This window comes from Eublepharis macularius, chromosome 5 (genome assembly GCF_028583425.1).
Source record: "Eublepharis macularius isolate TG4126 chromosome 5, MPM_Emac_v1.0, whole genome shotgun sequence".
Classification (NCBI taxonomy): Eukaryota; Metazoa; Chordata; class Lepidosauria; order Squamata; family Eublepharidae; genus Eublepharis; species Eublepharis macularius.
Genome location: NC_072794.1, coordinates 131,160,594 through 131,173,271, shown reverse-complemented (window position 1 = coordinate 131,173,271; position 12,678 = coordinate 131,160,594). Strand labels below are relative to the sequence as shown.

The 12,678-nt window shown below is 43.2% G+C and overlaps 1 protein-coding gene across 1 annotated transcript in view; it reads left to right on the top strand.

Moving 5' to 3' along the window:
* The window catches only part of LOC129330610 (arf-GAP with SH3 domain, ANK repeat and PH domain-containing protein 2-like), a 58,951-nt gene that overhangs the window by 24,227 nt on the left and 22,046 nt on the right, over positions 1 to 12,678 (top strand). The window contains exons 14-18 of the mRNA XM_054980714.1: positions 1,155 to 1,318; positions 5,597 to 5,730; positions 7,940 to 8,031; positions 10,286 to 10,475; positions 12,262 to 12,347. Coding sequence (XP_054836689.1) covers positions 1,155 to 1,318; positions 5,597 to 5,730; positions 7,940 to 8,031; positions 10,286 to 10,475; positions 12,262 to 12,347 — 666 coding nt within the window. The remainder of the gene's footprint in view (positions 1 to 1,154; positions 1,319 to 5,596; positions 5,731 to 7,939; positions 8,032 to 10,285; positions 10,476 to 12,261; positions 12,348 to 12,678) is intronic.

The window sequence follows — 12,678 nt, the reverse complement described above, 5'->3', positions numbered from 1 at the left end:
TGACCCACCAGGGGCTTGATAAAGATCCTTTTTTTGTCTGAGAGTGCTAAAATCAGCACTTGTCAAAATCAGTACTATTGTTTATTGCCATTTCTACAGAACTTGACAACTGAAATAATGTGGTAGACTGTATTCAGCTTAGTGGGCCAAAAGTGGTTTCAGGATGTTTCGTTTGTCACGACTTTTGGGTCCCCCCAGGGTTGGGGTTTTTTTTAGGAACAAACATAGTTTGGAGGGCAAGAGGCCCAAGCACCCCAGGGTAGATCACTACCACTACAGTTTCCTCTGACTAACCCTAAACTCAGAGACTGAGGAAATTAAGTCTGCAGCTGTAACTGTAAAGGCTTTTAATCAAGAAGTCTGCTTTGCAAAGTAGACCACTTCCTTGCCAATTTCCACTAAAACAATTAACAGGTAGCTGGGCTAACAAGCCAAAGTGCTGGATTCATATTGAAGCTCCAAAGCCAGTAACACTACACAACGATGAAGATAAATATATTTATTAAGAATTATGCATAAAGACTGCATATATAGAAAACGCATCAAGACAGGATAAATAAAACAATAAAGACTTCTAAAATCCCTGAATTATTTAGCAGGATCCTCTGCTACTGATGTTACCTTGCAAAATTCAAGCCACAAAATCCAAATAGAACACCAAGGGCTATCTTTCCAGTCTAGTCCAAGAACTAGATGGCCAAGGACCACCAGCTATGTCCAACGGCTGATCCACAACCAAAGATCTATCTTGGAAACTCCATTTTTATTCCATATTGGCCAGCAACATGCAAGACCAATCAGGGCCTTGCTAAGACATGTGGGCATGGCTGTCTGCAGCTGGGTCATATACAACCATCAGAGCAACCCCAACCTGTGCTCTGATAGTTTAATGAGATGGAACACAGAGAATGAACCTCTCTGGCCATTCTGCCTAGCCACTCCCTTGATCTTATTTTTATCTGAGTTCTGCAAAACATGTCCAGGCTGATCTCTCTGGGAACTGCTTTCCACTGAGTTTCTAAGTTTCCCGGGATTCTCCTTTGAGGCCTAACCAGGCAGATTTGCCTTAACATAAGTTTGGCCAAGAAATAGGCAAACAGCAGGCTGGTTATTTGACTCTATTTACCTGTTATTAGTTTCATTTTACATTACAGGTGGATCTCTGTCCTCAGCAACAGTAAAGAAGAGGCCCTGAATGTGGCATTCAAACAGTCACCAGGCCGGGAAGGGAATAGTATGGAGGACCTAACTGGAGCAATCATTGAGGAAATAAAGCGCATGCCAGGAAACAACATGTGCTGTGACTGCTCAGCATCAGGTATGAAAGTTGATGTTACCTAATCTCGTCTTTGTCCCACTCAACCATCTTGGTATACAGCAAATATACCATCTTGGTATACAGATGTCCAGTGACCAAACTGTAGAAATACCAACACTCATGACATGCAAGTGTCACACATTACCTAATCATTTGGCTTTAACTCTGCCATTGGACCCATGATGACAGAAACAAGCAATTCCGTACAACTTATTCTCCAGCCACAATCCTGCTGAAATCTCTATTATCCTTTCAGCAAACAGCTTCCCTCTCCTACCGCCAGTAGGGTTCCCAGGTGCCCACCAATGGCGGGCAAACCCCCAGGGATTTGCCATTTCTGCGCTTCATTTGGGGCCAATTTGGGTCCCAAACAGGCCAAATCGGCCCAGTGCCGAGCACAGGAGCACTTGTGTGGCCTACATGCGGACGTCACTTCCGGAAGTGACGCCATCACACCAGCTCCGGGGCGCGCACATGCAAGAAGACCTCATGCTCTGCACAAGGTAAGTGCTGGGTACTCCACTCTCCTGTTGGGAGGTGAGGGGTACCTGGCAACCCTAACTGCTGGCCAAGGAGGCTTGCAGTAACTATAAGGCTACACCAGGAACTTCAGAAGACTGGTTTTTATGAAGTTGCAATCCACACCAGAGTATCACTTTGTCATGCGCTTTAATCTCCCCATCTCTCTGAAAAAAATTCTCCTAGACTTCACAGTGAAAAAATGAATTGAGTTCTCTTAAAAGGAAAAGAGCTACATTAACACTGCATGGAACTGGAGTGTCCAGTAGACTCAGGCAAGGAATGAGATATAGACCCGTAGCTGCAGGGGGGAAAACGCCACATCTGGTTTCAAAGGTCTGACTGCAATTATGGGGCTTCAGGAATCCCTTAGCTTCTCCTGGGCTTCTTGATAGGAAATGCACAGGAACCAATGAGAGCAGTGAGATTCCTGGAACAGCCAGGAGAGAATGCAGATGTTCCTTTCGTCCTCACAGATTCTCCTGCAGGTCGAAAGTCCTTGTGAAGGCCAAACTAGACATGATGGTGTCCACTAGTCTAAACTATGAATGCTGACACCATTTTAAAGCCTAATGAGGTGTTTTAAAGATGCTGCTAGGGCTCAATCCTGATCGGGCCCACAGCACACTGAGAGCCAAGCTACAAGTGACGCCTGACACAGGTTGGACACGTGTCAGCTTCCCTCAAGTTTTGATGGGAAATGTAGGCATCCTGGTCTTGCAGCTGTAATGGAGAGCCAAGCTGTAAAACCAGGACGCCTACATTTCCCATCAAAACTTGAGGGAAGCTGACAAGTGTCCAATCTGTGTCAGGCGTCACTTGTAGCTTGGCTCTGAGATGAGAAATTCTTCTCCCCCTGGCCTTTTCAAGTACCGAAAGCTGCTGTTACCCAGAGGTGTCTATCCTCTGACCACCCCTCTGAGCACATTCAAAGTGCAGACCAGCACCATTAGGTCAAACACCCAAATCTTTACAGCCAAGTCTACACTGAGGTCCCAGATTTGGTAGGGGGGTGCTATTGAGTTAATGCAAGTAGAAATGATTTAACTGAAACAAACAACAGTTTATTTACAGAGCAATGTACATACACACACAGGGAGAGTCAATCATAATGCCTAATTAATCCTAACCAAGACTATTCTAAAAATACAAAAGAGGGTAGATAGGAAGAATATACACCCTATCCTGAAATGGAAGTCCAAGAAAGCCTGATGAAAGGAGAGGAAAAAGGAAGTTGGGTTGGAGATGGAGAATTTTGTGTCTCCCAAGATTCTTGCACTGATAAGCAAGGGCACCAGGGGGGATTCTGAGGAGAAACTGCTGCTAAATATCATGGTTTCTCGGAGTACATCTATACTGAAAAGATGTCGATTGTAGGGGAAATAGGATGCTAAGTGAGGACACTTCAGACATGTCTTTTTCAGGATCGGTTTGTGATTAAAAGGCAAACTTTATTGGAGGAACAACTTGGCAGAAAGAGTTTGGAGAGGGAGGGGGCTGTCATAGAATGCCAGAGGTAACAGCTGGAGACAGAAAGGTAGATTAATGTGGGTAGAGGGCTTGAGTGGGATTGGGTGCAGACAGAGAACATAAACTGAATTACATCAGAGAAAAGCATGGGAAGGGGATATAAAAGTGTCTTCCTCAAAGACATGTTAACATATCATTGACAAATAACAGGTAGATCCTTGAGTATATAGAAGACTGAAGGAAGTCAAACAGTTATTTATTTTGGATGTGCATTTGTTAGAGATATGTGTTGATAAATTATTTTATGGTCCATAACAGAACAACAATATTTGGATCCAGTAGCATCTTAAAGACCAACTAGATTTCCAGGGTATGAGCATTTGAGAGTCAAAGCTTCCTTCATCACATTCAAGGAGTGGGAAAGGGTAGGAGTCCTTATAATCCAGGCAGAGGATGAAGGGTATTGTAAATTTTTCTCACTCTCCATATGCTAATTTTCTGCGCTTTGCACCCCTGCTCTATCAAGTTAATTACATGTATTATAGCTAGGAAGCTAGCTATAATACATGTTGTAATTAACTTGATAGAGAAGAGGTGCAAACTGCAGAAAATTAGCATATGGAGAGTGAGAAAAATCCAATGTCCTGTTTCAACCTTGGGGGATCCAGTGTTCCAAATTTGCAAATAAACTCAATTTCAGCCATCTTGTGATGTAAATTTCCTTTGAAGTTTCTCTGCTTGAGAACTGCTACTCAGTCTTATGTCAGTGACGGACTGCCCTGGAAGATTAAAATATTCTCCCACTGATTTTTTAATGTTGTGAATGATTCTTGATATCAGATTTCTGTTCTTTCATCCTTTTGTGAAGGGATTGACCTGTTTGTCCAATATAGAGAGCTGAAGGGCATTGCTGACACTTGATGGCATATGTCAGATGAACAAGTGAAAGAGCCTGAGATGGTATTGCTGGTGCTATTAGGTCCAGTGATTATGTTGTTGGAGTGAATATGCGGGCAGAGCTGGCATCTTGATTTATTGCAGACCCTGGGACCAGAGTTCATGTCTATGTTAGGAAGTGCATTGTTGTGAGTGAGATGTTTAAAGCTGGGGAGGCTGTTTGTATGTTGTTTGAGGCTGGTTGTCCTTTGAAACTCAAGGATGTGTTGTTCCCAGAGTCCTAACATTCCCCTGGGCCCTTTCACTGTCTCTTTGGCTGCACTCTTGGATTCCAAAATTTGGGAGACATCAAACTGAGAAACTAAACACTGCAACATTATATGAGGGCTGTATTAGAGGTCTCAGCTACTCTATGGTGGTACCAATTCAAAAGCCTTCGCTGTTGGCTACACTGCAACCTTCCAGAAGTTTTGGCCTTTGAAAGGAAGGGGAGCAATAGTGCCTCATCCCAGCATGCTGTGGCCTTTGCAGCATTTGTGAATTGCCTCATTAGGCTTTAAAATAGTGGCAGAATCCATAGGGTTGGATCAGTGGATGTCATCTCATCTGGTTTGGCCCTAAGAGACAGGGGTGAGAAGCTTACCACTCTGCGCCACGGGGCTCTTATTCTATAGCAAAATTATTCTATAGCAAAAGGAAATTTAGTCATAGTGTATTTCCTCTGTTCTGCCAGAGACTGCTTTGCCTAAGGTAAGGGTTGCTTCAGAGAATCAAGGAAGCTCAAAGAGGCAAGATACTTTTTACAACTCAAAGCAATTTATACAAGGAGGCAAAACAATTCACAATAAATGAACCAAAGAAATAAGACAATGTATAATAATTAGATAACAGTTGCTTATATCCCTTTCTGGGTTGCTGAGGGCTTCTTTCAGCAACCATGGTGCACCTGACCGAGTTCCTTGGCAGCTCCTGGTCCCAAGTGGAACTCAGCCTGCTACTGTTTTCTCTTTTTTATACTTCCTTCAGTCTGTTAGGTTGGTCCTCCCAGGACTAGCAACAGCCAACCACCTGCTGAGACATGCTGGTTGAGGGCTAATGCCTTCACTTGGAGCTCTTAACCATTTATTAGGAAGGCTGAATCACTGGAGGAAGTAATCCTGTAGCTTCTGGAACCTAGGGGCCAATATGCTTGAAACCAGAATAGGGTCTCCTGACAGCACCATTCTCTATTCCTCACTGGGGGTTCTTCTACAATGGCACTATACTATCTCTTACCATTTCTGAGAAATACAAGAGGTTAAAGGTAAATACTTGATTATTATACTTCATGTTGTCCCTAATTACCAGCAAATTGGAATATTGACCATATCTGTGTGTTTCCTGACTGTACAGATCCAGCATGGCTCTCCATTAATTTGGGAATTCTGATCTGTATCGAATGTTCTGGGATTCATCGGGAGATGGGAGTCCACCACTCACGTATTCAGTCACTAGCCTTGGATAAGTTGTCAACTTCAGAGCTTCTGGTAAGAATTTGATGGTACACTCTGTAATACTGCCTTTCTTTCACAGTTCAGAACAGCATTCCCAAATTCTGGTGCAAATAGAGTTGCCAACTCTGAACTGCAAAATACCTGAAGATTTGGAGGCAGAACATGGGAAAGGAGAAGTTTGGGGAGGGAGCTCCCTAGGGATGGAGTGCCATAGAGTCCATCCTCTGAAGATGCCATTCTCTACTGGGGAACTGATCTGTGTAATCTAGAGATCCTTGTGGATCTGAAGATCAGTTGGAGGTTGGCAAACCTATGTGCAAATGACTAATTTTCTTTGCTTTGTTTTTTTCTGGGGCAGCACTTGTAGAAATTTCTATTTCTAGAAACATTTCTACGTTTCTCATTTGTGGGCTCTGTTAATTCTTTCACTGTATATTCTGTCCCTGCTAACCGTGTAGATTCTCTGGTATTGCCTCTCTTACTTAACCCAGTATCTTTTCTCTTATTCCTTTCTATGCAATTTATAATTAATAAGACAATAACAGAGTTAGTAATGCTGATGAAGCTATTGTTTGCATCAATCATTGGTATCTTACACTGCAAAAATTAGCTAAAATCTATTCCAGTAGCTCGCCCTTATGTTGGAAGGAATGTGGAGAATTAGGCCCTTTCGCACATTGCTGGTGGAAGTGTAAGCACATGGTAGAATTCTGGGAAAATTTTTTATACCAAATTACCCTCATCACATCTTATTCAATACCCCTAAAACCAGAACTAATTTTTTTAGACCTGTGGAAATATCAGAATACTATGAATCAGAAAAGACTTAATATCTATTTTATTAATAGCGGCCAAAACCATGATAGCTTTATATTGGTAGTCACAAACACCACCCAACTTAGATATCTGGTACAAGAAAATTTGGGATCAACTAATAATGGAAAAAATAACTAATAAATTATATCTTCAGGTAAACCCCCTTGAATCAACAAAATTCTATACTAAATGGGAATCCTTTCTAGAATTTCTCTCTAAGAATGATCTCTTACTAACAAAACTCTCCTATCAAACAATCTTTAACTTGGAAACTTTGGGTTTATGGCAGGGCCAGATCGAGGGGGGGGCAGGAGGGGTAGTCTGCCCCTGGTGCCACCAGGGAGGGGGCCCCGGGAGCAGCTGCCAGAGGGCGCAGGCAGCAGCCCCTTGCGCCTCGCAGCCCCCAGGGCTGCCTTTTGCCTGCCCCGCAGGACAGGGGGCGGCCAGCTTGCTGCGCACCCCCTGTCCTGCAGGGCAGGCAAAAGGCAGCGTGGAGGGCTGCGTGGCCACCCGTGCCATTCGGCTGCCCCGCAGAACAGGGGGCGGCCGGCCACCCCCTATCCTGCGGAGCAGGCGAATGGCGCAGATGGCCATGCTGCCTTTTGCCTGCCCTTCAGGGCAGGGGTTGCATGGCAAGCCGGCCACCCCCTGTCCTGCGAGGCAGGCGAAAGGCAGCATGAGGGGCTGCGAGGCTGCTCGCGCCTTTCGCCTGCGGGGAGGCGAATGGCGTGGGCAGCTTCCCAGCCCCGCACGCTGCCTCTGCCATTCCGCCCTGTGTGATGATGTCACCGAAGTGACATCATCATGCAGTGAGGGGAGCGTGTGCGCGCTGTGCGCGTGCGAGATGGTTGGCCTAGGGTTGCCCCGGGCGCGGGCAACCCTAGATCCGGCGCTGGTTTATGGTAATTTTTAAGGATTTCAATTTTGAATGATCATCATTGTACATGTACCTTATTGTTTATCTGAATAATTTTAATGTACAAAGATTGTAATATAGTTATATTACTATAAAAAAGAGCCCCATGGTGCAAAGTGGTAAGCTGCAATACTGCAGCCCAAGCTTTGCTCATGTCATGACCTGAGTTCGATCCTGGCAGAAGCCAGGTTCAAATAGCCAGCTCAAGGTCGACTCAGCCTTCCATCCTTCCGAGGTTGGTAAAATGAGTACCCAGTTTCCTGGGGGTAAAGTGTAGATGACTGGGGAAGGCAATGGCAAGCCACCCCGTAAAAAGTCTGCCTAGAAAACATCGTGATGCAACTTCCCCCCATGGGTCAGTAATGACTTGGTGCTTGCACAGGGGACTACCTTTACCTTTACCTTACCTGTATTGCTATATGTTTATGTGTTTGGAAAATTAAGGAAAATTAATATTAAAAAAGCTATTGTTTACATCATGTTAAATTTTATCCGTTTTTTCTTTTGCAGTTGGCTAAGAATATTGGAAATTCAAGATTTAATGACATAGTAGAAGCCAACCTGCCCAGCTCATCTCCAAAGCCCACTACTGATAGTGCTATGTAAATTATATTTCTCTTCCTTGGTATGATTGTGTATGTGTCATTATCCCCAAACCTAGATTTAAAAACAGTTGCTTTGGTGGCATCTTATAGACATTTATTGTGACATCAATTTTTGTATAGATTAACGAGATGTAAGCTGTACGTTTTATCCTGCCCTTCCTCCAATGAGCATAGGGCAGTATGTATGGTTCTCCTGTCCTCTGTTTTTTTCTTACAACAGTGGTAATGAGAGTTGCCAGCTCCAGGTTGGGAACTTCCTGGAGATATTGGGGGTGAAGCCTGGAAAGGGTGGGGTTTGTGGGAGGGGCTGGAACCTGGCAGATTCTAATGCCATAGAGTCCACTGTCCAAAGCAGCCATTTTCTCTAGGGGGATTAATCTCTATCATCATGAGATCAGTTGCAATTTTGGGTGATCTCCAGGTCCTGCCTGGAGGTTGGCAACCCTAATTACAATAGTTATTATTAGAGCCTCCTAGTAGTATGTGGGAAGAAGAAGCTGTGTTGCGTTGGTAAGACAGCTGCTGTAGTTGTTGCACTTAGGCCTAGTTGTATATATGTAAATAAAACCAATTTAGTTCCTTGACAAGCAGCTGGGATTAGTTAATTATAGAACCTGGAGGGATCTTCTTACACTCCCATTATAATAACAATTCTGTGAAGTAGATTAGACTGAGAATATGGCTGCCATTTTCCTGCCACCATTCCTGATGCTGGGGGGAGAAAAATAATGTTTTAAAAAATACCATCAAAAAAACCTTGCATTACATCACTTTGCATTACATCACCTTGCATTACATAACTTCCAAGGAAAACCTGGAAGTGATATCAGTCTACTCTAGAAATTCTTAGAGAGGCATAATGTTATTTCTGGGTTTCTCCCATAAGTGACATCACAGAGTCAACAACTGATCCCCCTGTCTCTCCCCAGACCTAGGGTCTCCCCTAGGGTTCCCAACTTCAGATTGAGAAATTCCTGGAGTTTTGGGAGTGTAGCCTGGGGACAGAGGTTTGGGAAGGGGAGGGACCTCAGCAGGGTATAATGCCATAGAACCCCCCCTCCAAAGCAGCCATTTTCTTCAGAGAAATTGATCTCTGTCATCTGGAGATCCCCTGTAATTCCTGGGAAATTCCAGGCTCCACCTGGAGGCTGGCAACTCTACTCCTGCCAGTTGTCAGGCTGTGCCTGGTTTTTTCCCATCCTGAATTGTGTCAGACATCTCTCATGGTAATATCCTAAGCCTAACTTCGTAGGTTAATTCTGCATATGGGATATTACAATGATGTGAGTTAAATCTGTAGAGGCTTAATGGCAATATGGTTAAGGGTTGATTTTTGAGGTAAAATGTTCTAGGCAGATGCAAGTACTTTTCACCCAAATGTGCCCCCAAGATGAGCACGAAAAGCCACTTGTGCGCACAGAACATGATCCACACGGATACCTCAGCCATGTGAACTGGCAAGGCCACTTTAACAATGGGGGTTAGATGCACTGAAACAGTATGGAACAACTCTGAAATGAAAACTTCTTCTGTTCCTTCAGGCTAGAGTCACTAGTCTGTCTTGGATCCTAAGTAGTATAAATGGATCTGTTCTGCTTAACCTTTGACTTTCCCATTCTGTCTCCCACTGTAATATTCTATTTCCTCTAAACTTGTGTCTTCAGGGTCTGTGGACCTCCAGCTATGTCATGGGGGCTGTAGCAAAGGGCTGAAGTGAGAGGGGGAAACCAGTGAAAATCTTCCTCCCACTCCCTGCCTTCCACAAATAGAAATGTCAGTTAGGATCAAAGGGAGTAGCTCTAATGGCTATTTCCTCACAGTCTAAAAATAGAAGGCTGCTGGCTCCCTCGAAGGATTTTTGACGCCATCTGTTTGAAAAATGCCACAAATCATGTTTGCAGCGTTTTGTAAACGGATGGCGTCAAAAATTGCCCGAGGAAGCCAGCAGCCTTCTGTTGAGTATTGAGCTATTTTTAGACTGTGGGGAAAACAGCATTTTGTGCCATGATTTTTTGAAATTCACAAGTCAGAAACTCTAAAAACGACTTTCTGGCCTTCAGAAACAACATAGGAGAGAGGGTGGGGTATGGCGAGGAGGGAGGAATGTAAATAAATAGATTGTGGTTTTAGGCATGTGAGGAAACCATCACTATTGTCAGCTTTATCTTCTTCATCTAGGTGGTTTCGGGCTCCCTGGAATCTATCATTTCTTTTCTGTGTCCACTGTGTCCATCTTCTTGTATCATTGCAGGGTTCTTCGGAAGGATTTCATTATTTCCAAGTATGTTGATTGGAAATATACTGCCCAGAGAGTCACAGGGAGCTCAACAGCTAGGCTCAAGGACCTGCAGGATGCTGTCACAGGAAAAGATGTATTTATCTTGCTTCAGGCATATGCTGAAAAGGTGGATTTAAGTGAGCGTCTTTTGGAGCCCAGACAGGTAACGCTTCCCCCTTCCCTGACTTGCCAATACTCTTTAACAGAATTAACATCCATTTAATAAGATAGAGAGCATGTCACAGAACAAATAAAATGATATTAAGCCTGTGATAAGGCATTGGTTCCAAAACTGTATGCTAAAGGAGAACAGCAAACCAAAAATGAATATTATTATTTGGCCATTTGGTGATTGTTGAAGACCATTTGTTTTCATAATCCCCATTATTGTAGGGAAGCCTACTACCTTCACCACTTTTATCTTATGCATATTTCCCCCATTGCTTCTGGTGTCTCCTGTGCCTCTCGGTCATTTTCATATTGTCTAAATATGATTAACAAATTAATCAGATCATAACTGTTTACTAGTAACATCAAGTTTTGGCTATCCTTCTGCCTCAACTTGTGCAGTAATGATGTAATAGGGCTTAGAATGATGAAGAATATATTGTATGTATGTATATATTGTATGTATACTTCCCTGATCTCTTTCCTGATTATTTTAAAAGTGCAAAACAGCTCTGGGTTGAGTAGAAGACTAGCACGGAGGAAGAGGAAGAGGCTGATTTTTCCCTACCAACTGATTATCTGCCCAAAATTGTACTCACAAACTACTTGCCAATTTACAAAGCAAGTAGTTTTCCCCACAGGCAAGAAACAACTAAAGGAGAACAATTTTATTTAGGCAAGTAGCTGGCAGGGAAAGGATTCAACAGTGCCTTTATTCCCCCACCCCCACAACTGCTTTGCTTTCTAAAAAAATAGGGGAAAGGTGAGATAAATTGTGACCTGGTTATCTCTACCTGGATCTATACAGAGGATCTCCTTAGAATAAAACTTCCCTGCTTGCATACCTGGACAATGGATGAGCCATAAAGAGAAAATGCCCTGATATACAACATTGTCACAAAGTTAAATCAACTGAATTTACTCTTAAGTCAAGAGTCAGCTGAAAAAAATCCCTGGCTGGGTAGCTGAGCTCAGTCACCTGAATGGTTTGGCACAATCTCTCAAGTTGGTCAGCTACAGAAAACACCACTTTCCTTGACACCTCAAGGAAATTCAGGGTGTTCAGTCTCTGTTAGCAATGACTCTGAAACCCCTAAAACCATCAGTTGCTAGATTATAATTCCCTGAAAACTGGTGAACAAACCAGATTTCTGTTCTTTTCAGTGGACTTGAGTGTCCTAGGGTGGACAGGAACAGGAATCTCTCTTATTTTCCTGAACCACAGAGCAGCACCTATCAATTCTTCAAGAAAATTAGAGCAACCTCCTAGTTTTCTTAGCTGTTTGACTTGGCTGCCCAGTCAGGCTGGGAAGTATCCACTTTTTACAGCCAGTGACACCCCAAACATGCCCTGAAGTAACGTAGCATGAACTCACATCATAAATTTCCATCTGTCCTCTTTACAGAACAAAACTATTTAAACACAAATATGAAGATTAAATCCCATCAGCCTTGCTGAGTTTCTTTTTCTTGTCTCTGCAGTCTGTACTTATGTGGAGTTCTGAAAAAGGTCTAATCTGTTACACAAGTAATGTGCCACTTTGCCTTAAGTTTCCACAAGAAACGGATTGTTGCAAAATGCCATTCAGAGAGCCTGTATGAACTTTTCCATAAAGGTTTTGCTTTGTAGTATGGTCAGCATGGCCATTAGGTTAGGTGAACAATTAGGGTAGCAATTCCCATGTTGCCAGAAATGATCAGTGACTAGTTCTGCCACTATTTTCAAGGAAACATCAAAATACTTTCGCACAGTCACTTTAATGGTTTTTTCTTGCTGAAAGGAACCTGGAGAAACACTCCTTCATCTGGCAGTTCTCATTTGTGACCGAACCTCTTTGCATATTGTAGACTTTCTGGTGCATAACAGGTAAGTTAACTCACAGGCTTGCCTGTCAGATAATGTGATATAGTTATGAACTTCATTTATAGCCTGCCTGTGGATGTATTTGCTGTATTTATTGGTATATTTGCTGGAAAAAGATGAGTGAAGGTAAGCAATAGGTTCTGGATTGAGAGTACTGGGGACTAAGGAGTCCTCTCTTTGACATGGCAAGGTTAGATTTTCAGCATACTTCCAAAATATCTTTGCAACAAGGATTGTCCTGAAGCTTCTTGGACTGAAGAAGCCTCTCCTACTTGGCAGAACATGGAGCTTTCTCCAACAGCTTTACTGCTCTCCGTTGTAGAATTTAATTCTA